The sequence below is a fragment of the Xenopus tropicalis genome, chromosome 4, assembly GCF_000004195.4.
Source record: "Xenopus tropicalis strain Nigerian chromosome 4, UCB_Xtro_10.0, whole genome shotgun sequence".
In the NCBI taxonomy this organism is placed as follows: Eukaryota; Metazoa; Chordata; class Amphibia; order Anura; family Pipidae; genus Xenopus; species Xenopus tropicalis.
This window is the reverse complement of record NC_030680.2, coordinates 104,943,123-104,969,943: the sequence shown is the minus strand read 5'-3', so window position 1 is coordinate 104,969,943 and position 26,821 is coordinate 104,943,123. Positions and strand designations below refer to the sequence as shown.

The 26,821-nt window shown below is 37.1% G+C and overlaps 1 protein-coding gene across 4 annotated transcripts in view; it reads right to left on the bottom strand.

Annotated features, from left to right (window-relative positions):
- hfm1 (HFM1, ATP-dependent DNA helicase homolog) overlaps positions 1–26,821 on the bottom strand; it is a 60,998-nt gene that overhangs the window by 20,884 nt on the left and 13,293 nt on the right. For all 4 annotated transcript variants that reach the window (XM_018093091.2, XM_031900196.1, XM_031900197.1 and 1 more), the window contains 15 exon segments: positions 24,768–24,900; positions 22,818–22,969; positions 20,104–20,181; positions 18,040–18,198; positions 16,725–16,925; positions 16,553–16,641; positions 13,261–13,304; positions 13,056–13,157; positions 12,703–12,848; positions 8,345–8,439; positions 7,879–8,012; positions 6,419–6,466; positions 4,542–4,622; positions 2,456–2,547; positions 512–618 (listed from right to left, as the gene is read on the bottom strand). In XM_018093091.2, coding sequence (XP_017948580.2) covers positions 512–618; positions 2,456–2,547; positions 4,542–4,622; positions 6,419–6,466; positions 7,879–8,012; positions 8,345–8,439; positions 12,703–12,848; positions 13,056–13,157; positions 13,261–13,304; positions 16,553–16,641; positions 16,725–16,925; positions 18,040–18,198; positions 20,104–20,181; positions 22,818–22,969; positions 24,768–24,900 — 1,661 coding nt within the window.

Genomic DNA, 26,821 nt, shown 5'->3' with positions numbered 1-26,821 from the left:
CTCTAAAACGTTACTGTTTCCTATGGATGGGCATTTCTCACTTTAGGTGTGGAAATATATTTTAATGAAAACAAATTAAGTAATTCAGTTTTACTGAAAATTAATAAAGTAATTGTGGGTTTATTCCCCTGAATTTTAAGCATTAGGCCTGGTGTGCAGTGTGGTGTTTATATACTTTTTGATGTCCCTTACTATGTCACTTGATAGGACCAAGTATATGGAATGTGTAGTAATTTCCATATTGCATGCTGGGCTTTGGGAAAGAAAAGGAAAGCCCACTCTCTTGGATTAGATAAAGTATAGGTATCTCTGGTTTGGGGCAAATGCATTTTACATATCAAATCATCACTGATGGGTACATAAAAAACATACATTTTTAAGGAGGACAGAATGACTTTAAAAAAAAATAATTTCCAGTTACTGAGGCAACCTATGATCATTTATATCTTGAACTCTGGAAGACAACTTAGGAAGACAACTAAACATCCTTTGAGGGTAAAAAATGTCTTACCTGATAGTTACTCTGTTCTTGTCTTTATTTAAAGTGTTCAAAACTCTTCTTTCATTTGCTCTTAGCTGCACATCTGAGAATTCTGAACATGATGATATCAGTGACACCTGCAATTATTAGGCCTATAGTAAGTATATATTTAGTTAAAAAAAAACAAACAAGAAAAACAAAGCTTATTAAAATAAAATAGCATTTTACATTTGAGTTATATGTATGCAGGGACTTACAGGGTTAACATTTCTTATAGCTCTAAACCCTACACTTTCTTATTTCCATTGTTGCTGGGCAGATGCCCATGTATCTATTTAGCTATTACAATTTTAGGTATTATTGGTCCATAGGCTTTATAACCACTTCTTACCACACTTTAATATAGTGGGTAGGGGTGGTTTACTCTCTTTGGCCTTCCTCTCTTGACCAGGTGGTTGTGGTGTTCCAGGGAGGCTGGGTTCAACACGGCCCAAAAGCATCTAGCCCTAAATGTGGTTAGACTCTCTAGTGTAAGTCGGGTGCCAGTGACCCCATGAATGATGAATAGTAAGAACAGGTTAGTTTTGTAATAGCACTTTCTAGGAAAGTGAGACAGTCAGGTTTTTTTAGTAATAGGAGCTCTTTTGTGCTCCAACCAGGAGAGACAGTGGGAGTATCCTCATTAAAAGGCTCCGCATAGACCACAGTAGTGAAAAGGGTATCAGGCTTAGAGTATTCTCCCTTATCAAGTCTGGGCCACTAAAGGTGGAAACCCTAAGGACCTAAATTTTCTTAACCCAGCTGGTCCTGTGCCTTGTGTGTTTTAATGCATGCTATTCCACCTGCATTTGTGAGTCCTGATAACCCTGCATTTGCTATTGTCTTGGAATATAAAATCTGTTAGTTCTAGTTTTCTGTGAAAGAACTCATGACATCCTTCTTTACAATCACTATTTTTAATTTGGCTGTGGGAGGTAATTCAACAACACCATCCATATATACACTTCCACATAGTGAAGGGCCATCCTTTGAAAGAGAGTCCGGTGTACCCCATGCTCTAACCTAGCTAGCTGTTACAGCCAAAACTGGGTTACATGTAAAATAATCTATTATTATTGAAATTGGCAGGCAAATGAGGACCATGCAAAGGGCACCTCCAGCCTGCAGATGGCAGCCTTAGGCAATCCGGAAACAGCAAGGTTAATACCATGGGACTGTGCAAGAAGAGATGCGAGAGAGGAAGCTAAGGCAATGAGACGAGAAGAGAGCATGCATAGATCTGGCAGGAGGGAGATCCCCTGAGATTAAAGGTGTGTAAAGTGCAGGAAAGGCTGCACCAACTGCAGGTTCCCCTTAGTGTGCCAGTGAGTGTCAGTCAGGGAACGACTTCAATCTCCTTGCACCTTAGGTTCCTAGGCCTTCATTGTGCAGATCTAGGACCTAGTTAGGGACTAAGGAAACAGTTTCATAAGAACCAGAAGGTTTATTAGTCAAGCCCCTTCTCAGATCAGAGTAGGTGTGAGCCCCAGGTTCCGGTGCCCGTTAGGGTCAGTCACACCGGCTTAACAAGTGGCCCAGTTCTATCCAAGAGGAGAACCAGGACTAAATACTGGACTCTGCAATTCTTGGGAACACCGGAGGACTTTCCATTAAAGGATTACAAATTTAATGTACTGGATCTGATGGATGTTACACCACGGATAACAAATAAGTGCACACCAACAAACAGTGTACACAACAATCAGGCCTGAACTCTCAGTTATATGTGGTGTACCACAGGGGTTAATAAATTGTGTTGCGGTATAGTTTGCTTTTTACCAACATTCTGCATTCACTTTCATTATAAATAATGCAATTGTGTTATCTTTACTTTGTACCAGGCTGTTAAAGGATGATTTGGTACATTATTCTTATTAATCATTTCTAAAACTATATGATTACAATATTAAATAAATATTTTTACAAAAAAAATACCAATTCAGCTAGTGTTTCTGTTCCTCTAATTGTATGAAACAATTTTGCTGTGTTAAATGCAATGTAATACAGAGCCATCAGTTTTCCAGTTTCTAAAGTAAAAAAACAAACATACACGAAATATAGATTAAAATCAGAAAATTAGCTCAAATTCAAAGTTCACTCAAAATGTCATTAAATATTAATATGTTTACATCTAATGAAATACAAATGGAAAATTACAAAAGAAGGTTTTACCACAATTAAGGGGGCGATTTTTGAAAATTCAAGTTTGCTTTTTTCAGGATTTGAGAACAAATACGGCGTAAAAATATGAACATGAATATATTTGAGATTATTAATAAGAACTATGAAAAGTCTATATGTAAAGAAAAAATCCGCGAAAAATCACCAGTACAAAATTGGCAAATAGAAGCGTGCATGGTTCTATAGAATGAGAATTGTCTCTTACAACTGTATTTCTTTATTTTCCCAGTTTATAACATTTGAGTTTTTAGCCTCATTGAAAATGAATGGAACAATGTGATTCACGCTAGTGTTCAACTTTTTTATGAGATATAATACAAGCAAGAATATTCTGTCACATTTTTTTCTTAAATTATCTAGCATTTGAGAGGAGAAGTCACAAAAGCATCACAATTTTTTTTTGTACGAATTTAAATCTTCCACTAAGGGCCAGAATTATCAAAATGTGAGATTAGAATTTAGAACAGAAAAAAATCGCCCATGTTTGCCATGTAATCCCTAAAAATCCCATAGGAATAAATAGAATGTGGGTGAGTTTTTATGCATTAAGCTCTATACTCACATTTTGATAAATCTGACCCTTAATGTTTATTTAGGGGCAGGTTTTAAATTACAGGTATTCATTAACAATTTACTGAATATAAAACCAGAATAAAACAAAATAAAATTAGCATTTAACAATGTAGTATTTTTTATTAGACTTTTATTGCATTGCGACTTTTAATTGCGCTTGACAGATGTTTAAGACGTGCTTGAAGATGGCGTAATTGTTATTGCAAAAATAACTAATTTTTCATTAACTACATACACTGCGCACTGGTACAAGCTAAAAAATTTGCAATCGCTATCTTACTGTTGCATGAAAGCCAAAGAGTTCGCCAAAAGGTATTTTATATTTGTGCAAAGGCAAAATTGTTCTCAATTCGAATTTATGTCCAGTCTTAACTGTTTTTTCCATTAGCGACCTATATTACATCCCAAAATTTTACAAACTTGAAAGTTTGCTTATTTACTGAAAATATTTTAATCTGAACTGAAATAAAACCATGAAAAAAATGCAGCAATGTTGTATTCTACTTATCATTTATAATTGGTCTACAAACTCTATTAAATTGACTTCTAGATGAATTTGCAATCTTCTAGAAGCCAAAGTTTAAATTTGGGAATTTTATTGCAAAAAATTTGAATTGCAGAAAAAAATATATTCAAACATTGATAAATCAGTCCCTTAGAGTAAGCAGAGGTCAGAACTTACAAAATAAGTTGATGAGAATTTGAAAAATGAAAAATAGACTTAAAGCACAAATGAACTCATAGGGGCCGATTCATGAAATCACGAGTTCGAACCCCCGAATGGGATAAATTCGGATTGGATACGATAATTTCTTAAGATCGCAAATATCACGAAAATGCTTACGAAAAAATCGTATTAGTCACGATAATATCGTATTTGCGATCCAAAAGTCACAAAATGTTCGTACCGAACGAACGTAAAATGCAGGAAAACCTTTCCGACTTTGATCCTTCTGTGCATGATTTTGGAAGCCTCCCATAGGAATCAATGGCACTCTGCAGCTCCAACCTGGCCCAAGGAAAGTCATAATACCGAAGCTTGAATTAATCCGAAATTTTCGTACTCAGCGCGACAATACGATTTTTTCGCACAAATTTTGTTGCAAAGTATGAAAAAAGTTGCGAAAGCAGTGAAAAAGTTGCGCAAGGTACGAAAAAGTCGCATAAAATACACTCAAAGTGTTCATGGATTAGTAAATCTCCCCCATAATCTAGTTTTTTAGAAATTACTATAATTTGAAAAAAAAGTTTAAATTATTCACATTACCTGTGGGTTTAAAATTAATTTCTTCATCCATTTTAATTAATCCCAGAGAAGACAAATCATTTAGATTTTTTAAGCACAATTCTGTAAAAAATGTACATTTTTAAAATACTGTATCTAACAATACAAATGTAAGTTTAAAGTGATTTTTTTTTTGTTTTGACATTTCAGAAGCAGGGCATATTTTACAATAAGTATAACTAAACAACCTTGCATCTTGCAAATAAAACTGGAACAGCAAAATGCAAAATGTTCTAAAGGAGAATGCAAGTCAAAATGTAAAAAGCATACTGCCCAATAGTCCTCCTATTGTTTAGTAAAAACGCTACACTTTTGGCTCACCTAATCAAATATTTACTCAGTCACACTTACTTCACATTTTCTAGAACAGGCAGCCATCTCTAAAAAGGTATTCTCCCTTCCTTTCCCTCCTTGCTTCATACTGCACATGTGTTTCATTCCCTACCCCCCCCTCCCCTTTGCCAGATCTGCTTCTGATTGGCTGGTGGGCATGTGTAGCTCAGAACAGAAGACAGGATCAAATTACACACATGCTCAGAGAATAGGAAGGCTGCCGCTGGCAGCCTACAGGAAGGGGAGAGAGATTTCAGTGATGTCACTGTAGTCTTCACACTGCTGTAGGCTGCCAGCACCATATCTCAGAGAAGCAAGCAGGGATCTGGGAATTTAGATATGCAGTAAGTACTTAAAAAGAATGCCTTCAGACTTACTTTTAATTTATATTAACCTTTCATTGTCCTTTAATGATTCATTGTACCTGTTTTGTAGAGCTGTTAAATAAATGTAAAATAATGTTGTGGGGGAAAAAGTAGTTTCTTAGTTATACAGAGTGGGAGAACCCACTTAGCATTTAAGAGCACCATCAACTATTGGCATTGCTTTTTTCTTTTAAGCTTCTTTTTAATCTTACTTCTTTTTACTTAAAATTTAAACATTTGACTCAGATCAAGCTTAATTATTCAGGTTCTGTACATGATTTAGGCTGATGCCACACCAGGCATATGGCGTATATTTTCGGAAAGCTGAAAAACGCTTGCCGGAAATATGCGCCATACGCACCATATGTCCCCTACTTGTGCCTGCACCGGAATGAGATACGCTTGGGTGCAGGCACATGTAGCCGATATACGCATAAAAGCACGAGAGAATGCGTATTTCGGCTACATGTGCATGCACCCGAGCATATCTCATTCATTCCGGTGCAGGCACAGGTAGGAGTGTATGGCGATATTTTCGGCAAGCGTTTTTCCGCTTGCCGAAAATATACGCTATGGGGGAGATTTATCAATCCACAAACGCTCCAAATGCGTCCGAATGCGGTTTTTTCGTCATGATCGGTATTTTTGCAACTTTTTCGTCGACATCGTGACTTTTTCCTATCTTGCACGTATTTTCCGCAACTTTTTCGTCGCCGTCGTGAAAAAATCGTATTGTTGCGCCGAGTATGAAAGTTTCGGATTCATTCAAGCTTCAGTATCGTGACTTTCCTTGGGCCAGGTTGGAGCTGCAGAGTGCCATATATTCCTATGGGAGGCTTCCAAAATCATGCAAAGTCGGAAAGGTTTTCCCGCCATTTACGATCGTTCAATACGATAAAGTCGCGAAAAATACGAAAATGTTGCGACAGCGACTAAAAAGTTGCGATCTTCATAAATTTTCGTTTCCAACTGAATTTTTCCAATTCAGGATTCGAATTTGTATTTTGGTAAATCTGCCCCTATGTGTGGCATCAGCCTTATAGCTCTGAAAATCAGAAAGTATTGCAACTACAACATGCTTACAAGTTTCAAAACTTTATGTTTTTCATATTTTATCTCTAAAAACTGAAATATTTCCAAGAACAAAAAAACATTACACACCTTGCAATTTTGCTTCAATTCCAATCTTGTCTAATCCTTCAGAAAAGCCTACAAAATACTGAAAAATTATTTTTTGATTTGCTGACACCATTGACCTTATTTACTTAGCATGGGATGGCAAAAATGGGTGCAAGGTGCCCTGTTTTAGTGCTTTGCATATTGCCCCGCAGCATATTGCCCCATGCTAGGCCCCAGTTTTTAGAACTCCTAGAATGAAGTAGAATGAGCTGGGTCTTGGTCTAAATACAGTAGTACCTTTGTTTAGCAGCACTCCCTTCGGTGCAGGCAGGCACAAGGGTGTCCCTGTGAACAGCCCCCTGACATGCTGGCTATGGAGCACCAGGGGTCACAAAAACCAAAAGAGTCCTGTACTTACAGTTTGAATAGTGCCAGGCTGCTTTGAGCCCAACAGAGCCAAGGTCTGAATAGATTTGCAACAGGTGTCATTACCACACTGGTTAGTGACATGAGAGTCATCATACTCGGGACTGGCTAGGGTGCAACACTAGACACCAATGAAACCAATGCCCCATCAGTAACATGTTAAAACTTTTGCTTGATTTTCTCCCCAGCCCATCCATCCCTCTATATCAGCAATGAAACATCTTCAGCCATGGCTGCTCTAGTAGTAATGTCAGGCTTTGCATTAGCACTCCAGCATATTAGGTCTATGTTAGCACTAAGCCACCATCACTGGTACAGAAGCAATAGCTGAAGAGGTCTAGATAATGTATTAGCACCAACTGTCTTTCAACCAACACAAAGCTGACTGTAGATAGACTGCTATGAGGGGGAAAATGAAGATAAACTTGATAATTTCATAAGCAGTACAGCTTTTAAAAAAATAAAAATAAATAAATAACATTTATATAACAGCGTCTTAAATATCACAGCACAAGTCTTAAAACAATATAGTATGTGCACAGTAATAATGTCTTGAAGTATGGGCAGTTGGTAATTTTGAAACTTGTGGTCCCGATCTAACCTTTGCGAATGATTTCCATGCTGGGAAGCTTGTTGTGTGGGATGCCTTCGACTGGACATAAGAGGTTATCGAGCAAAACAGCATTTTTAACTATCATTTACTGATATTATTAGATGAAGTTCATATTACATTTTCATTATATTTTTCATTTTCATTATAGCTTTTATTGTAGTTCTCCTTTAATTATAGTGCTCCATGCGACATAGAACCAGTGGAATAAGCAGTTTGATATCACATTAAAAATTTAAATCTGGCATCTGTGGCAAGCAATTGTGCATATACAGTATTTTTATTTTTAGGCCATACTAAGGGAGTGCTAGAAAACAGTATTTATTTTCAAAAATTAAAAAAGCATGCATCAAATGTATTATAGCGGTAACATAAGATTAATTTATTTTTCCTTATGACATTGCTAATTTTCACTCAGTTCAACTAGAAACCACAAAAATTAAATGTCACATAAGTGAAAACATACCATAATAAGCTGGGTTCTTCAGCGCTCTGATATACAAGAAAGTCGATCTTATCCACTCCAAAGCAACTTTAACATCTGTAATGGTGTGCAGTGCTATTTCTGCATTCAGATGCTCAACAAGATGCTTGTGCAAGCTGATGATGATATACAAAGCTTGTCAAATCACAAAATTGTCTTAGAACCTTACCGTTGAAGTGACATGTAATTTGAGTTAGATATAAGCTGATATGTACATAATCAAACTTATATTAATGACATAATGGCATTCAGAATATGTAGATATGTAGACATTCAGAAGGTTAATTAAAAAGGGGAAATATTTTTACCAGAGTTAATATTTCCTGCAGGTTCTGCACTTTCCAAGTGTCACTGATTATGTTTTTGCTTTATTTAATATTTGTAATTTGGGATTACTTGTTACAACAGCATTGCAGGATATCTATAAGATAAATATACAAAGACTGACCTGCTTTCTATTGTATCTGCACCATCTAACATGTGTACATATTTTTCTTTGGTGCTTAATCTGGTCATAATGACGGCTGTGGCTGTAGAATCAAACTGAAAACAGAAATTTAGCAAAACTGTTATCAGAAACCAGAACAAATCTTGATCTGTAATTACACAAAATTATTTTCACTTAATTTACATATATTTGACTATGATTCTGTATCAAAAGTTTTTTTATATATAGAGCAATAATTCTTATAATTCAAATTAATTTTATTTCCCATGCTAAATCTCCTTCAGCGCTTTGTACTGAAGTCAATCTGAATCTCTAAAATTGCCTTTTCATGCATTCTTGCACAATTGTGCAATTTAAATATCTTATGTGATGGAAATGCTTTTTTCAGTTTTGTTGCCTGTTCCGGAGGCAAAACCTGCTGTGTGCCATCACCCTACAGAAAGTTGTCATAAGTGCTTGTGAAGCACTCTGCCAGTCTGGTGCGGTCTCCTGCCTTGGGCCACGCCAGCCAGCAGACTTTCTGGTTTTAACTTCGGCCTGGTTCCTGACTGCGTTTCTAGCTGCCCGTCTCGACTTTTGCCTGTACCCCGACTACAATTTTGCCTAAACCTTGCCGGTACCTCATATTTTCATCTGTACTCTGAAAGTTTTCAGGGCCCCAGCTTGGACCACAGCAGAAAGTTCCGGGGCCCCAAAAGTGCGTCGGTGAAGACTGGGAAGGGCTAGGAGTTCCTGCTGTACCGCAAGAGTCAGATTTTACATCTAGCGGTCTCACACTGGTTCCTGCCTAACTAGTACGTTAGTGCTAAACAATAAGGGTTCACTTACTAATGAAGTTAGAAACTTAAAAAATGCAGTTACCAATCAGTGATTAGTTTTGATCAGTCTACTACCAGTCAGAAAACCAATTATCTGTTTGACTGCTATAGGCAACTTCCCAGTGGCACTCTTTGTCCTGTTGGCATCTAAGTTTGCCAGTAGTTAATTCAAAAATGGATCCCATGCTCCGATACTGACTGATATTGTAGCCCTGAAAGCTTTTGGAGGGCATTATGAGGAATAAGATTATAGAATACATTTAAAATCAACATTCATATAATTTTATTTGCAACTAATATTGTTCAACAAATTTAATTGCCTTTTATAAGGTGAGCAGAAGCCTGGGGGTGGCTGTGGATGTGCTCTACTAGATTTTGCTAAAGCATGTGATACAGTACCACAAAGGAGACAGCCTATCAAATTAATGGATGTATGTCCTGGAACCAGGGCTGTCCTGAATTATGCAGTAAAGGGAACCTCCTCCTGTGAGAAACCCATGCTGGGTTTTGAGGGAAAGAACTTTGATTTGATTTGACTTAATTGGAGAACTGGGGTGCAAACTCACTACTGAGGATATAGTGAGGTAAAAACAATACCAAAGGTCCTCAGCGCTCACATGTGATGAAATCTCCAATCTTACGTGAACCAAATAGCGAAATTAGATGTGTTAGCGATTTCTTTACTGCAGCTCCGTCTTAAGACAACCCCTTTGACTGGGTCCCGAAAAAGCTCAACAATATGAAAATCCGGAGCGCATAGATAAGAAAACAAAAACAAAACAAAAAAAACAATAATAGTGTAGCAACGTTTATATAAAGTGATAATTTAAACACCGTTTAAAATTCCCTGTGCTCAATATATTAATATTCACACCACAGTGCAGTACCACTAACTGCTTACCAGATGGCAGTGTTGTTGAAGCAAAACAAACGTGGTGTATTCATTTGCAGAAATGTAGCTGATTAAACGGATATTGTATCCTTGGAGTGGAATGCAACTGTATCGACGTGCCAACCAAGACTGATTATCCTCATGCAGGCCGTGGCTATATCCTCATTGAGGCACACAAAGAGAAGAGCCGCCACTAGTGCAGTATTATTTATTATAAAACAATAAATAAAGAATAAAACTTACAATATGTAGTATGATACAGGAACTCAATAGCCCAAAAAAGCCCAGCGCGTTTTGATTGATGCTCCTGAGGAAGTGTACCCAACACGTTGGGCTTTTTTGGGCTATTGAGTTCCTGTATCATACTACATATTGTAAGTTTTATTCTTTATTTATTGTTTTATAATAAATAATACTGCACTAGTGGCGGCTCTTCTCTTTGTGTGCCTCAATGAGGATATAGCCACGGCCTGCATGAGGATAATCAGTCTTGGTTGGCACGTCGATACAGTTGAGTTCCACTCCAAGGATACAATATCCGTTTAATCAGCTACATTTCTGCAAATGAATACACCACGTTTGTTTTGCTTCAACAACACTGCCATCTGGTAAGCAGTTAGTGGTACTGCACTGTGGTGTGAATATTAATATATTGAGCACAGGGAATTTTAAACGGTGTTTAAATTATCACTTTATATAAACGTTACTACACTATTATTGTTTTTTTGTTTTGTTTTTGTTTTCTTATCTATGCGCTCCGGATTTTAACTACTGAGGATGAACGTTTACTAATGCAAGGTTGTACACTTGGGCAAAATTACTTGAAGGTTAGTTACACAGAACTTTGTTGTAAACTAAGGGATTTTGGTAGATAATAGACTTTTCAACTACTGTAGATAGTGTCAGTAAGTATCTACCAAATAAAATAAAGTAGGCTCTTAAAAATCATTGACTGGCTGGCTTAAAAAATGAAAGCTTATTAACAAGAGCTAGTGCAGTACACAAGGTGCCATTTTGGGTACAAGTTCTTTACCCATAATGCATTGTCCCATAATTTGTGTCATTGCATGGCACCAGGGGGGTTGCACATGGCACAACTGTATCCCATGTGTTTCACTAAATGCTGATTTGTGCAATGACTGCAGCCATCTTTGACCATAACCGTGGTTGCACTTTGTAAATAACCCCTAAAATATTGCTTTTTAATATTGCCTTACTTAAAGTATGCAGTGCAGTTTTGGGTGCAAATTTTTAGGAATAATTAGCTGGAAAAAGTGCAACCAAAAAAATTAAACTATCAGAAAATGAAGGGTTGTTTTCTCTAGAGAAGAGCTGGTTGCAGGTGGAAAATCTGTTAAATGATGTTGTGATTGCAGATTTCTTTAAAGGACAAGGAAAGTCAAAATCTATTAAGCACACTATTAAATAATACTACTATTGCTGTGTAAAAACGCAATATTTCTGGCTTGCCTAATGAAAGATTAACAGAGATACACTCACTACAAACTACATACTTGTTTCAGTGAACAGCGCTGTCATCTTTAAAAAAGGGATGCCCATACCCTTTCCCTTCACATCTCTACTGCGCATGCATCCCCCTGTCTGTTCCCCACTGGGCTACTAGTAGCTGATCCCAGACTACACAGAAAGCAGCCTCTGCACCCCCTGTCACCCTCCCTGCATCTTTGTCCGGCTGAACCCTCCTCTCCAATCCCCACACCTTTGGAGTCCTTAATCACTTGCCCCCACCCCGCTCCACTCTCCCCCAGCACTCGCTTTGTCAACCAGTACCAAGCCCCCCCCCCGCTCCCGCTCACAGCTCCCCCCAGCACTCGCCTGTCCGGCTGCCTGTCGGCTTCTAATGGCCCCGGCGCGCCACTGCATGCGCTATTTATACAGCGCGTTGCCATAGCACCCGTTCTCTCAGAAGGGGAGCGCGCCTGCTTATGCTGAAGAGGGACATGTGCGCATGCTCCGCCTAGCAGTCCTGGTCACCAAGTCAGTGCAGGAGCGATGTATTATGGGAATCCTCTTTACCCAGGTAAGCGGTTTTTTTTCCTGTTTGGCTTCTGATCATCTGAACAATGGCAATTTGGGGAGACTTAAGGGCATTATTGAAGGTAAGCCTGCAGCTTGAGATTAACTCTTTGGTAGCCTTTACATCTCCTTTAATGTATTCAAGAGGAAGTTGGGTAACTTAAACAAGCATAATATCCAGGGCTATTGTAATCTCAAAGGCTACAGGGATGCACTGAATTTAAGATTTTTTTCAGCACTCTGATGAATCCTGGCATCAAAATGTGAAGTTAGAGCTCACCACAGACATATTCAGCTTATCTCTGTTTATTTCTATGGGGGTTTAGAGGTGTATTTATCAATGGGTGAAAGTTAGCATTCATCATTTGATAAATATAGCTCTAAAATTCTCATATAAATGAGTAGTGGAATTTTGCTATGGTGAGCTCTTATTTCACACTTTGATAAATTCCCCTTAAGTGTCCTGCCACATTCATCCAGAACCCTTCCAAATATATGAGTAATTGTAGGAGTTGCATAGGTGTTTTCTTTAACTCAAATTAACTACATAACTAATTCTGACTAGTTTAATTACATCTAAAACATGAAACCAAATGGCAACCAAATCTTACCTGAGGTCTTCCAGCTCTTCCAATCATCTGAAGAATATCTGTCTCACTATATTCTTGAAACATTCCAGAGACATAATGCATTGTTGATTTTACAATAACTAAATGAGCTGGAAGGTTTACTCCCATAGCTAAGGTACTTGTGGTGACTAAGAAAAAAACAAAACAAATCAACAATACATTAATTTCTACTACAGTAATTAAGATGGAAAATATATACATGACAGACAGAAAAGGGGACTGATGACATGTAGATTAGATAGATTGGTAAAAAGGCAAATAGATAAATATATTACAATATGTGAACAATAAAATCAAATCATGCCTACTAAACATATTTAAATAAAGTCTCTTACAAAGTACTGGAAGATCTCCAATTAAAAAAGAGTTTTCAATGACTTTCCTGTCAGATATATCAACACCAGCATGGTGGTAACCAACACCATATTGTAAAACATCTGTAAAGGAAATAATTATTTATGATTATTTGGTGCTGTGCTATTCATGCACTTAATAGCCCAAACCTTTTTAAATGAGATTATTCAGAAATATAGTACTAACCTCTTAGCTTAGAATCTTTAATTGAATTAGCACATTTCTGAAGCCTAAGACAATGAAAAGAAATATAATCATGTATAAAACAAAAAGCACACAATAGCACATTTACATAAAATAACATTAATTTAAGATTTTAGAAATGTCAGTCTAAAAAACTGTGGGAAATTTTGATTCTAAACAACTGTTCTCAACAAATAAAAATCTTGAAAGATCCTTTACAGCAGATATGTTTCTTTTCGGTATTTCTGGGGCCATGATTGTCTTAAAGCTTATTAGCTGGTCTACTATGCTATCTGACATTACCTACTTTTGCACCTCTTCATTGTTCATTTGCAGTAATGGCTTAGGGTTCAAGAAGCAAAAATGGTCTTCATACTATTGAAATGCCAGGTTAAATGCTGGATTATTATATTCAATGAACTACTGAAAACAGTTGTTTGAAAACATTTTATGGGATCTTCTATTCACTTGCTTCCTGTAAGACAGTGTTTTTCAACCTTTTTTGGGCAAAGGCGCACTTGTTTCATGAAAAAAATCACGAGGCACACCACCATTAGAAAATGTTAAAAAATTTAACTCTGTGCCCAGCAGCAGTGCCCCCCTAGTACACTGGTGCCCAGCAGCAGTGCCCCCCTAGTACATTGGTGCCAAAAGCAGTGCCCCCCTAGTACATTGGTGCCCAGCAGCAGTGCCCCCCTAGTACATTGGTGCCAAGAGCAGTGCCCCCCTAGTACATTGGTGCCAAGAGCAGTGCCCCCTAGTACATTGGTGCCCAGCAGCAGTGCCCCCCAGTACATTGGTGCCAAGAGCCAGCCCCCCTAGTACATTGGTGCCCAGCAGCAGTGCCCCCATAAGTTAGTGTGCCCCGTGGCCCCCCCTAATACATTGGTGCCCAACAGCATTTTACTCTTCGGCGGCTTCAGCAGCATCTTCCCCTCACGCGCGCCGCCTCTGCACTTCTGCCTACACGCGACCGCACACAGGCCCTTTTATAACGTTGCGCCCCGTGCATACTGACGTCACCCGAACACACGGGGCGCAACCAATGACAGGGCCCGGATTTTTTTTTTAAAGTAAAAATTGCGGCCCTGCCTACAGCACACCAGGCAACATCTCGCGGCACACGGTTGAAAAACGCTGCTGTAAGAGATCTTCAAAGTTGTTTCTTAATGATGAAATGTGTAGCGGGTCTGTGAAGATTAGCTTACAAACTTTGCAGTAGTTTAGAAACTAAGTTAATGTTTTCTTATTTTGGAATACGAGTAACAAAGCAAAATCAAAATTTTTCACAGTTTTTTTAGAATGAATAGCATCCTGGGTGCAACATTCTATAAGCAGTGCATATCAAATTTTAAATGGTATTTTATAGAGATTAAATCAAAATAAGTCAAATCAGTTTGACCATCTGGTTGGACACAATATTTTAAGAGTTTTATTTGTACTTGGCATCTGCAAAAACTCTGTTGAGTTGTTGCCAACGAGTAGCACGGATACTGAAAAATTTAACTATGCTTTTCACATAAGTATTTAGAACAAGATTTAAATTGTGTGCAGCACAATGAACAAACTCTGCATTTGGCACGTTTCTTTATAAAAGCTTGTAACCCTGAGTATCATCCGCTCATGTTGACAGCCCCATCATAACCCTGACCTCAACAGTTTTTTGGATCTATAACCATATCATTTAAAAATTCTTATGACCTAATTTTTAAAGTTCTCTGTGGTCTGTTACCCTAAAAAAAACCTAAAAATACTTTTTTTTTTTTTTCAAACTTTTAAGTATCTTATTTAAATTCGGCCAGTCATGGCCGATATTGTTGGCACCCCAGAGTATTTCTCATAGAAAAGTATTGCAGTAACACATGTTTTGCTATTCCCTTTGTGTGTACTGGAACAGAACAAAAAAGGGAGGAAAAAAAGCAAATTGGACATAATGTCCCACAAAACTCCAAAAACGGGATAGACAAAATTATTGGCATTCTTAACTTAATATTTGGTTGCCCACCCTTTGGAAAAAATAACTGAAATCAGTTGCTTCCTATAACCATCAATAAGCTTCTTACACCTCTCACCGTGAATTTTGGACCACTCTTCTTTTGCAAACTGCTCCAGGTCTCTCTTATTGGAAGGGCGCCTATTCCCAACAGCAATTTTAAGATCTCTCCACAGATGTTCAATGGGATTTAGATCTGGACTGATTGCTGGCCACTTCAGAACTCTCCAGTGTTATGTTGCCATCCATTTCTGGGTGCTTTTTGACGAATGTTTGGGGTCATTGTCCTGCTGGAAGACCCAAGATCTCGGACGCAAACCCAGCTTTCTGACACTGGGCTCTACAGTGCGACCCAAAATCCTTTGGTAATTTTCAGATTTCATGATGCCTTGCACACATTCAAGGCACCCAGTGCCAGAGGCAGCAAAACAACCCCAAAACATCATTGAACCTCCACCATATTTCACTCCACATATTTCCATTTCCAGTAAACAGTAGAATGATGTGCTTTACCAAAAAGCTCTATCTTGGTCTCATCTGTCCACAAGACGTTTTTATATTGCCCACACCTGTTACTTGCCCCAGGTGAGTTTAAAGGAGCATCACATGTTTGAAACAATCTTATTTATCCACATTTTTGAAAGGGTGCCAATAATTTTGTCCAGCCCATTTTTGGAGTTTTGTGTGACATAATGTCAAATTTTTTTCCTCCCCTTTTTGTTCTGTTGCAATACACACAAAGGGAATAAACATGTGTATAGCAAAACATGTGTTACTGCAATACTTTTCTGTGAGAAATACTTGATTTTCTGGAAAAATTTCTAGGGTGCCAACAATTTCGGCCATGACTGTATGTTGAAGAAGGAGTGCAGCAGCAGGTATGCATGGGCTTAGTGGCCAGCAATTTAAGGTCCTCTCTGACCCTGGCGGAAGTAGGGCCCTTCAGGACTCAGGGGCATTGCAGGGTTTGCAGGGGCCTTTTTATGCCACAGAGACCCTTGGCTCTACATAAATGACCTCTTTTATTCCAGAGTCCATTTTCTTTTTCTCCATAATAATAAAATAATAAGGTTAACTAAAATGGTAACTAAACTGAATAAATCCACATTGGTGGCAATACAATCCTATTTATTATTTTGTTTTCTGGGAGCCCAGGTCCAGGCATTCCGGATAACAGATCTCCTTCCCATATTAGTATTTCACTTCCTATCTTAATATGCTAAACTATAACTACTATAAAAACACAAAAGTTGTTAAATGGGGTTAAACAGCACTAAACAAAAACACCTTAGCAAAACAAACCTCTGCTTGTGTTCAATGCTCATTACAAACTTTGCATCTTTGGTTAGAATAGACGCTGCTTGTTGTACTCCTTTCCTTGTAGAACAAAACTTTAAAACAAAAACATAATTTATATTGAGTACGTTGGAGTAACACGTATAGAAAAATGAAATATCCTAAACATCATATTTACCACAAGGGTTGGTCTCCCATCTGAATAGGTTTGTATTATATTAGCTATTTTGTAATTTAGTGTTAGATCAAACTTGAACTCTGACTGCTTGGTGCTGCAAGGAAAGCCTAACACCACTTTGCGCAGTTTCACTGGTCTGCTTGATTCATCCATTTTCATGCATACACCAGGACTGTTTTCATCCGACAACCAATCCGCTATCTAAAAATACAAAAAAAATTAAAAAAAAAAAAAAAAAAAAAAAAAATATATATATATATATAAGCTAGATTTTGCATTAGATCCAGCTCATACAATACAGTGTTACAAATCAAGTGATTAGATGTAGAAAGATAAAGGGAAAAAGTCCCTGCAAATGCTACAAACCCCTTTGCCAGCCTCAGACTGTAAAATATACAGGACCTGTAGTCATGAACCTGAATGCAATATGCCACAAATTAGTAATAAGTTAATAAGTTCACATTAACTATGACACTGCTAGCAGTCGAAAGGTTAAATGCAAGCAAGTCTGTGGATTCTGGCACATGCCAGTAGCTGCTGTAAGATGCCATAGACAGTCACTATTTAATGGGTCTTTGTAGGCATTTCAGGCTTTGCTAGAGCCTATTTTTAGTCTGAATGCCTGTTCACTGGTAAAGACAGCAGGGGAACATATAACTGGGCAAGTTTGCACCTGTTGTGGAATTTCAAAAGACAGATCTCTGGAGGTAAAACTGACATGGCACGTGGATTCTGAACAAAAGATAGTCAGAATAAAGCACAAAAGGATTGGGAGGGTTTTTATACCCTCTTACAAACATAGTTGCACCAGGCTCTGTAGAAGAAGTTATAGGAAGTTAACTGTAGGATAGAACAAAGCCTTGAGAACCAAACAGGAGTTCCAGTCTTGTGTCTTTGCTGCTGGCCTGTATGACAGTAAATCAATACACAACTAATAAGACAATGAAGTATGTCATGGGCAACTTGAAACCGTACTCGCCACTGACTAGGTGCACAGCTCTGCAGGTTAACTCCTGCTATTGGCACATTTTGCTTCTATTGGTGTGTTGACTGCTTGCTATAGTAATATGTTTGTAGTATTAAATTTGTGTGTATTTGTCCCATGGACCATTAGCAGATATTTTTCTCTCTTGGGTTATTTTTTTCCACTATTGTTTTTTAGGTTGCAGCTTTCACTCTCACTGTAATTGATTATTTTGTGTTTTCATTCTGTTCTTCTTTGGTTATATGAAACCACTTTTGCGCCTATAGTAAATAATGTTTTAAAATGCAGGATAAGTTTTTGCAGAACATTTCAACACTAATAAAAACATACATCTTCCACATTAGGAATGGTTGCAGAAACTGCCACAAATCTCATCGGTATGAATGCCTTTCTATCTTCTGACAAATGAGAAAGAGAATAGATTGTTTTCATTCTGCTGACGACAACCTCAAGTGTTGCACCTCGATTTTCTTCCTTCAAAATATGCACCTGTATAAATATTAAGCATTTTCAGAAATCCTTACATGTAAGAACTCATAATATATAAGAACATACTTGCCCTAAGTTATTCTTGTCTCATTAAAGGGTTACAAGGCATAAAACAAATTTATTTCTATATAATGTTCAATCGATAGTGGTAATACCTCAGTCATGGAAAAATTACCAAACAGCTTCACGTGTGAGAAACACCAAAAACAAGGGGCAGCAATCAGGTTAGAAATCTTCTGACAGACATATAAAAACAAATAACTTGGTGTAAAAGTGAAAAATTCTGTGTTTCCTCCAGAATTCCAGCGTAATTGTGGGGAATGCTAAGTTGCATCCACTGCAACTTGCATGCAATTTACCAAAACAGCACCAACATGTGCTCAATTTTGCATCCATGTAATTGCTTTTTTAAATCAGCCCTAATATGTCTAAGTATATGTTTTCAGTTTCTAAATAATGAGTTTAAATACAGCAAGCTATTTTTAACAGCCCTCAGAAAGTTGGAGGGATTTATGGTGAAGTGTCACAGCCCACACTGTCACGTTGCCTTGGGCAGGTCCTGGATGCAATACGTTCAGTGTCTGGAATTATATAAAGTTTCCCATCAATAGAAATGACTGGAACACTGTAAAAAGAGAGTTCTATTGTATCAGTGGCATCCCAAATGTGTTAGGTGCTATGAAATAGCTCAAATTAACTATTCAACATGAACTCATCAACATATTGCATGCTTTAAAATATTGCTTAAAAATATGTAATAGCACGAAAAGAACGACAATAAAATAGCTTCTTAATTCAGACAAGTGTCCTTTTTGTGAATTGATCATCAATTCTCCAAATATAAGAAGTGCTAAGATTTTTAACGCATGCTAAAAATAACACTTGCTTTTTCAGCCTTTTGTAAATCAGTCCCTATATTTTTAAAATTTACTCTTTCTATTTGTTGTATACTCCTGAGCACATGGAGCACTGGCTCACTTTATCTTAAGGTTTCTTGGCAAGGTATACCCAGAGAATGGGTTTTCTGATCCACCTAAATGAGAGAACTACAGGGATTCTAAAAATTTAAAAAAAAAAATTTCTTCCCCAGACATGCAACAAGCCTTTTTCACCATCATCTTCTCTAAGTTTGTCAGATACATCGCTGATTTTTGAACTGGGCCTGCCAGTACATAGCACAAAGGTCCCTTGTATGCCCCTTACTTTTGCCTTTACTCAGGCACTATAACAAAAACCTCTAGATGCCAGCCTTTGTGTGAATGAAAAAAATACGAAATACGAAATAGCAAAGATATAAACCATTCTACATTAGCACCAAGTGAACTGGCTGTTAATGTATGCAGAGTATACATAGAGTAACCGGTTCATCACCTTATTTTTGGTGATGTTTATTTAAAAACAAAATTTAAATGTTTTTGTGTGTGATGTAATACACTGCCCATTTTTATCAGGGGATTCTGTAGTTGAATGCACTCTATTGTATGTTCCCAGTCATATATATTGATGCCTATAACTAAATTGCCATTTTTTTACCTACTTTTTTTCCAATAAGAACATCATCATAATGAATACAATTGGGGTTGTTGCACCAAGACTGACACAGTCGCACTTGCACTTTGACATGAATAAGATGCATTTGAGCTAAACACAAGTGCACTAAACCTTGATGCAGCCTGCATTGGAAACCATCTCTGAGAGTGGTGGTATCTCCAGGGTTTCTCTGGGTCAACAGACACACTTGCACTTTATTCGGAACAGGAGGCAGGTGTCTTTAAGCGCAACAAGTTCTTTGCTGAAGTTCCCTATGTTGGTTCACCCAAACAAACAACTTTAAAGAAAACCTAAATAAGAGCACTGATGATATCAAGCTTTAATGTTTTCAAAATCCTAACATGGTAACATTACCTCATCAATCAGAAACAAACGTACAAGCTGAACCAAAGTATTATCTTTCCATTTTCTCGTCATACTATCCCATTTTTCCTATCAAAGGAAAATATAAAATGTAAAAAATAACAATTAGATAGACATATTAAGTATTCTTAATAATACTGCACCAGTTAGTAATACTAATTTCGGACCCCTTTTCCTGTACATTGTACTTGAGATTAACCAAGCTTCATGAATCCATAATAGTGGCAAAACAATTCTATTGGGAGTATTTAGGGGGAGGATTTAGCAACGATCAATTCTGAGTTTTTTTGCACAATTCAAGTTTTATTGCACTAAAAAACATGAAATTGAATTATGTTTAAAAAACTCAAACGTCTGGTATTTAATGAAAAAAACTGAAAAACTTGAATGTAAAAATAGCAGTCAATGGGATTTGCCCTAGGCAATGTCAAGCCATATTTGCAAACTCAAATTTTTCAAGTTTTTCGAGTTTCTAAACTCTAAAAAGTCGAGGTATTTTAGTTTTTTATTTGAACAAGTTTTCTTATTAATAAATAAGCAAGCTTTCAATAAGCGAGTTTATTCGACTTAAAAAAACTAACTCGAATTCACAAATGTGAACATTTATAAATATGCCTATTAATGTTTCAGTTATTTTTAGTAAAGTTAATATACTATATAAAGTCTCTATAATAAACACATAAGCAATGGATAATAAACTGTTGTAGGTAAGTATAACTGCAAATTTTCTTTTTAGCATTGTTACACTAAGGGGCACATTTACTTACCCACGAACGGGCCGAATGCGTCCGATTGCGTTTTTTTTGTAATGATCGGTATTTGGCGATTTTTTGGAAAATTATCGCGACTTTTTCGTTGCCATTCCGAATGTTCCGCAAAATCTGCCGATTTTTTTGTAGCGTTAAAACTTGCGCAAAAAGTCGCGCCTTTTTCGTAGCCATTCCGAAAGTTGCGCAAAATGTTGCGATTTTTTCATAGCGTTCGGATTCATTCAAGCTTCAGTATGGTGACTTTTCTTGGGCCAGGTTGGAGCTGCAGGGTGCCAAAATCATGCTGAAAGTTTCGCCCGCCGCTTATGAGTGCTCAATACGAAAAAGTCGCGACAAGATACGAGCGAATCGTAATGGCTACGAAAAACTTGCGTTTTTTCGAGAAAATCGTATTGGTAACGAAAAAGTCGCGACAATTTCCGAAAAGTCGTAAAGGCGCCGAAAAAATCGCAAAAAATACGAAAAAGTCACAAAATGTTCGTTTTCCAATTCGGATTCGAATTCGTGTCTTAGTAAATCAGCCCCTAGATGTGCTTTATTTAGTTGTATTATAATCGGAAGTTGTTTATTTAATCATAGTCATTGGGGATAGCCAGAAATTATGGTGCTAAAGTGAGCAATTTTATGTTGTGGTTCTGTAACCACAACATGTAGTTTAGGGAATGCATCTCACATAAATTACTATGGAAAAAAGTGGCAAAGAGAGAAGATTGTTTTGACTACCACTGTTTTCTGCAGTGGCAGTCAAAATGTTCTGTGTCATATTAGCCTTATATATTAAATGTTTTATAGTTGTTTAAATCTTCTTTATGTTTTTTACACAGATTATCCATGCATTTCCTTGCAGATGAGTTAAAAAGCACTTTTAATCTATGTTAGTTATAGTAGGGTTTTAAAATGATATTATTTAGACTTTCACACAAAGTCTTATAATGGGACCACGTAATACTTCCCGGGGCTCATTTAGGAATGGAGTCAAAGAGCAAATTACAAAGAAAGGGACAATCCATCATGTACTTTCAGCATTTTCACCAGAATTCCATTGTCAATGCACCTGCCACAAGATGCCACAAGTTTTTGTTAACTGGAATAGAAGCATATCTGCATGATTAGATGATTCATGTTCCTGATCATGTGCCAGATGAAAACGCGGATGGGTCGTGGGTGTTTCCTTACATGCAACTGGATGGCATGCTTATTTCAAGATGGGGAAAAAAACACTGACAAAGTGCATAAATGGAACCTCAGACTCAATGCATAGCTAGTGACAGATGTAAAGTACAGAGCTCCCTTGCGCCCTGGCAAACTTTATGCTACAGTTGGAAAAGAAGTATGCATTCTAGACAAAACAACATGCAAGAGCTTAATACATTATGTACAAATGTTTGCACCCCATTTTTGTGTGTTGTGCTAGTAACTCCCCACACACACAAACTTTATACAAATTTGGATATTTAATGCTGTCACAGATTGATAAGCAAAAGACTTTCTTTTAAAGGAGAAGGAAAGGCAAAGTCACTTGGGGGTGCCAAAATGTTAGGCACCCCCAAATGACTTGAATCGCATACCTTTTCCCCCAGGCTAGTGCCCCTGGTCAGAGAGAACAGCACCAGCCCGGGGTACCTGCAGCGCTTCCTCCTTCTGGCTTCACGAGCGCGCGCATGCGCAGTAGAGTGAAAAGCCGAACTTTAACAGAGAAGTCGACTTTTCACTCTACTGCGCATGTGCCTATTGTGTAGTCGCAGCGAAACGAAGGCGGAAGGAGGAAGCGCATCGCTACAGGTACCCCGGGCTGGTGCTGTTTTCTCCTAACAGGGGCACCAGCCCGGGGTACAAGGTAAGCAATTAAAGTCACTTGGGGGTCCTTAACATTTTAGCACCCCCAAGTGACTTAGCCTTTCCTTCTCCTTTAAGAACAATAAAGTGCATACATACTGGAGTTGTCATGATGATGTGTGCATGCTGAATTTCAAAAAGATCATCCATTTCAGTATCACCAGTTAACTCTTTGCAATTCAAACCAACTGGTCCAAATTTTGCTTTCCAGTCATCATATCTCTGACCACATAAAGCTTTGATTGGTGCCACTATTTAAAAAAAGGATATGTATGATTAACACAAATAGATGCACCAAATTCATATTCTTTGCAATTAGCCAAATGCCAAATCCTGCAGAAAAGACAATGCATAATCACACCTTTTTCACATTTAAGCAGAAATAAATAACAATGCATTAGAATAAAAACTTTAGTCTTCAGGTTTCCAGCCAGAAAAGTAGAGTAAACCATACCATAGTTTCAGTGCTGTGGTTTCTAATTATGCTTTGTTATGTTAACTGTCAACAAATGGTGCATAAACATGGAGGCGATGGCACAAGAAGGGTTAAAGTTATTTTACTTTTAAGGTTAGTACTGCAAAACTATACCAGATACAACTAATGGGTATCATTTATTTTGACAATTCCCAAGTTCAAAGTAAACAACTGAATAATGCAGATTCAACATCCCTATAGCATTCACTCAACACAAACACTCATATCAGTCTCTGCAGGCTAAAGTGCTTTAGAAATGTATCCTAATGATACTGCTACACACAATAATTAAAAGTGATCCGCGATACATTTTACTTTTCACCCTTTATCTAAGATTATTATAATATTAGATTTCTAAGACTGTGATCTAAGTGTGCAGCATATAAAAATCACAAATGGCCATCCAAACCCAGGTGGAACATTGTGATTCCTTGTCTTAACCTGTTTCAATCACATTAATAGAGATTATTTAAAAACCTCTAATGCAGTGAAATTACATTCTACCCATCATTTTTTAATTAGTCTACCAAATTTTGAATTAATAAAAAACTGGAATTGAAAAATAGCTTGAAATTAGATAATACAATTCTAACTGACTATATGACTTTATCAGCTTATAGATGCTATTTTTTATGCTTAACACATTTTAAAAATGCTGTTTTTTATTTATGAATTTATGATTTTTGCTGCACTTGAAATGTAAAATCTTGAATTCTAATGTTGATAAATTTGGCCCACAGACTAGATTTCCAGAATAGATTATGAAAATGGATGCACAATGCTGTCAAACTGTATATAAAAAATGATGCATATACAGAAGTTACGGATATTTAACTTTTTATGAACATCCTAAAACAACGGATATTTCCAAACCCAATTCCTTTATGCTTACTATCCAGCCTTTAATGTTGTGCTTTACTTTTTTCTGTTTTTGAGTTATTTGTACATATAACTGCTATTAAAAGCTGACTGTCCTTTCTATTCTCTGCCCTGGTGGCTCTGGCATTTGAAACAACGTAACACAAGGCAGCATATTTTGCAGACCTGCCTTGCTGGAGGAGACTGGCACTTGCAATATTGTTTAAAAAATAACAACGAGGAGTTAAGCAAATGCTCCTTTCTATAGCAATTACATTTACAAATAACTTTTAGTGCTTTAAAGGACAAGGAAAGGCAAAGTCACTTGGGGGTGCCAAAATGTTAGGCACCCCCAAGTGTCTTTAATGTTCCCTAATGTTCCCTAACATTTTGGCACCCCCAAGTGACTTAGCCTTTCCTTGTCCTTTAAAGCACTATTTTTTTTTAATACATTCACATTGGAAAGTTGCCTAGAATTATATTTTCTTTTATTAGGCAACAAAATATTTTTGGGCTTGACATCCTTTAAGGTTAAGTCTGGGATTAAACAGTAACTCTGCAAATCATTTATGGTTATATAGGTAACTGTTTCCCAAATGCAGGATTTCTTTCAAAATAATTTTTATTAAATTCATTTATGCTAGATATTTTGTCAGATATTTCATTAATTGTAAATATCATGGCATTATTTCTAAGACTGTTAAAATTATACTTACTGTATACTATTTTAACATTTGTCCAAGGCATTGGCACTTGCATTAGCAATCGAATAATTGCAAGTTCAAATATAACTGTCTTTCCAGATCCAGTTGGAGCACAAAGCACAAAGTTTCTGTCTGAATAAAGAAGCTACAGAAAAGGGTTACAAATTATACCTATAGAAATTGTTGGAAAGTATGTGTGTATATATACAGTCATATGAAATAGTTTGGGAACCCCTCTCAGCCTGCATAATAATATATTCCACTTTCAACAAAAACATAACAGTGGTATGTCTTTCATTTCCCAGGGATATCTGAGTACTGGGGTGTTTTATGAACAAAGATTTTAAGTGAAGCAGTATTTAGTTGTATGGAATTAAAGCTGAAAAACTGGCTGTGCAAAAATTTTGGTAATTTTACTAATTTGAATGTATGTAACTGCTCAATAGTGATTACTGGCAACACCAAATTGGCTGGATTAGCTCTTTAAGCCTTGAACTTTATAGGTAGGTGTGTCCAATCATGAGAAAAGGTACTTAAGGTGGCCAATTGCAAGTTGTGCTTCTGTTTGACTTTCCTCTGAAGAGTGACAGCTTGGGTTCCTTAAAGCAACTCTCAAAACATCTGATTGTTCATTATCATGGTTTAGGGGAAGGCTACAAAAAGCTATCTTTTCCATAATTCTGTATATTTGTGCTTAGTGCCGCTCAGTCCTTCTTGCAGTCTGTTCTGCTGCACGTATTGTCACAGGGGAATTGCCTCAGTTCTGTTGTGCCAAAAGAGTAGGGTGCACACATCCCTTGGACACCGGAAATGATGCCAGACAGACAGACTTAAAAAATGTCTTTGCAATTGTGTCTATTTTGCAACAAAGCAAAGTCTGGTAAATCAGACAATTGGGGAAGGTGAAGCACAGCTGGGTCAAAAGCATTGCCTCTTTACGATTTCCCTTTTACATCCTTTCTCTTGAGGCACCATTTAGTGATGGGCTGTGTGCTCCCTCAGAGATCACATGAAAGGAAATAATGCAGCTCGAACTGTAACAGGAAGTAGTGTGGGAGCAAAAGACAGAACTCTGTCCATTAACTGGCTGATGTTGCCTACCATGTATATGTGCCTTGGCTTGTTTGTGTGCACTGTAAATCCTATGATCCCAGTAGATGGCCCTTAATTCTTAAAATGGCAATTTTCTATTTAGCATTACCCAACAGCACATACTACTAAAAATGTAAATTTTTATGAAAATAGTTTATTTAGATGAAGCAGGGTTTTTACATATGAGCTGGTTTATGCAATATATTTATATAGAGACCTACATTGTTTGGGGGTATAGTTTTCCTTTAAATCCAAGGTGTTAATAACAGTCATTTTTTTTTTCATATCTGAAAGGATTTGTTAATTTCTTCATGAAATATGAAGTTCTTATTAATAGCAAAACAAAGAATTGTTGATGCATATATACATCAAATATTTTAAACTATTACAGAATCTCTGTCTCTTAATTGGTGTAGTATTGAAAGTTAGGTTTTCATTTCAATGTGCCATTTTTAGTGTGTCATTATGCCATTATGTTATAGTTACCTTACATATTAGGAGCACCCTGCTCTTGCTCACCCATAAATGTATTTCACTTTCTGAACAGACTAGATGGGACCTGCAAAAGCTCCTTCTAAGAAGTCTCCAGTGGCTTAACAATTGAGGAAGCAGACCATAATAGGTGAGAGACTGTGTGGGAAAAGTGTCTGCATATTACCACATTTCTTGATGTAATGTCCAGGGGACCACAGTTTCTAGTCCATATTGCTAGTACCATATATTCAACATTTAGCTATATCTTGCTATTACCCATTTATTTTCTTAGCTTACCCATCAATTATACAAAAAAAATGTAGCTGTAGCTCAGTCAATAATTTAAAAAGGAAATTATAATACATACATACAGTGGTGTGAAAAACTATTTGCCCCCTTCCTGATTTCTTATTCTTTTGCATGTTTGTCACACTTAAATGTTTCTGCTCATCAAAAACCGTTAACTATTAGTCAAAGATAACATAATTGAACACAAAATG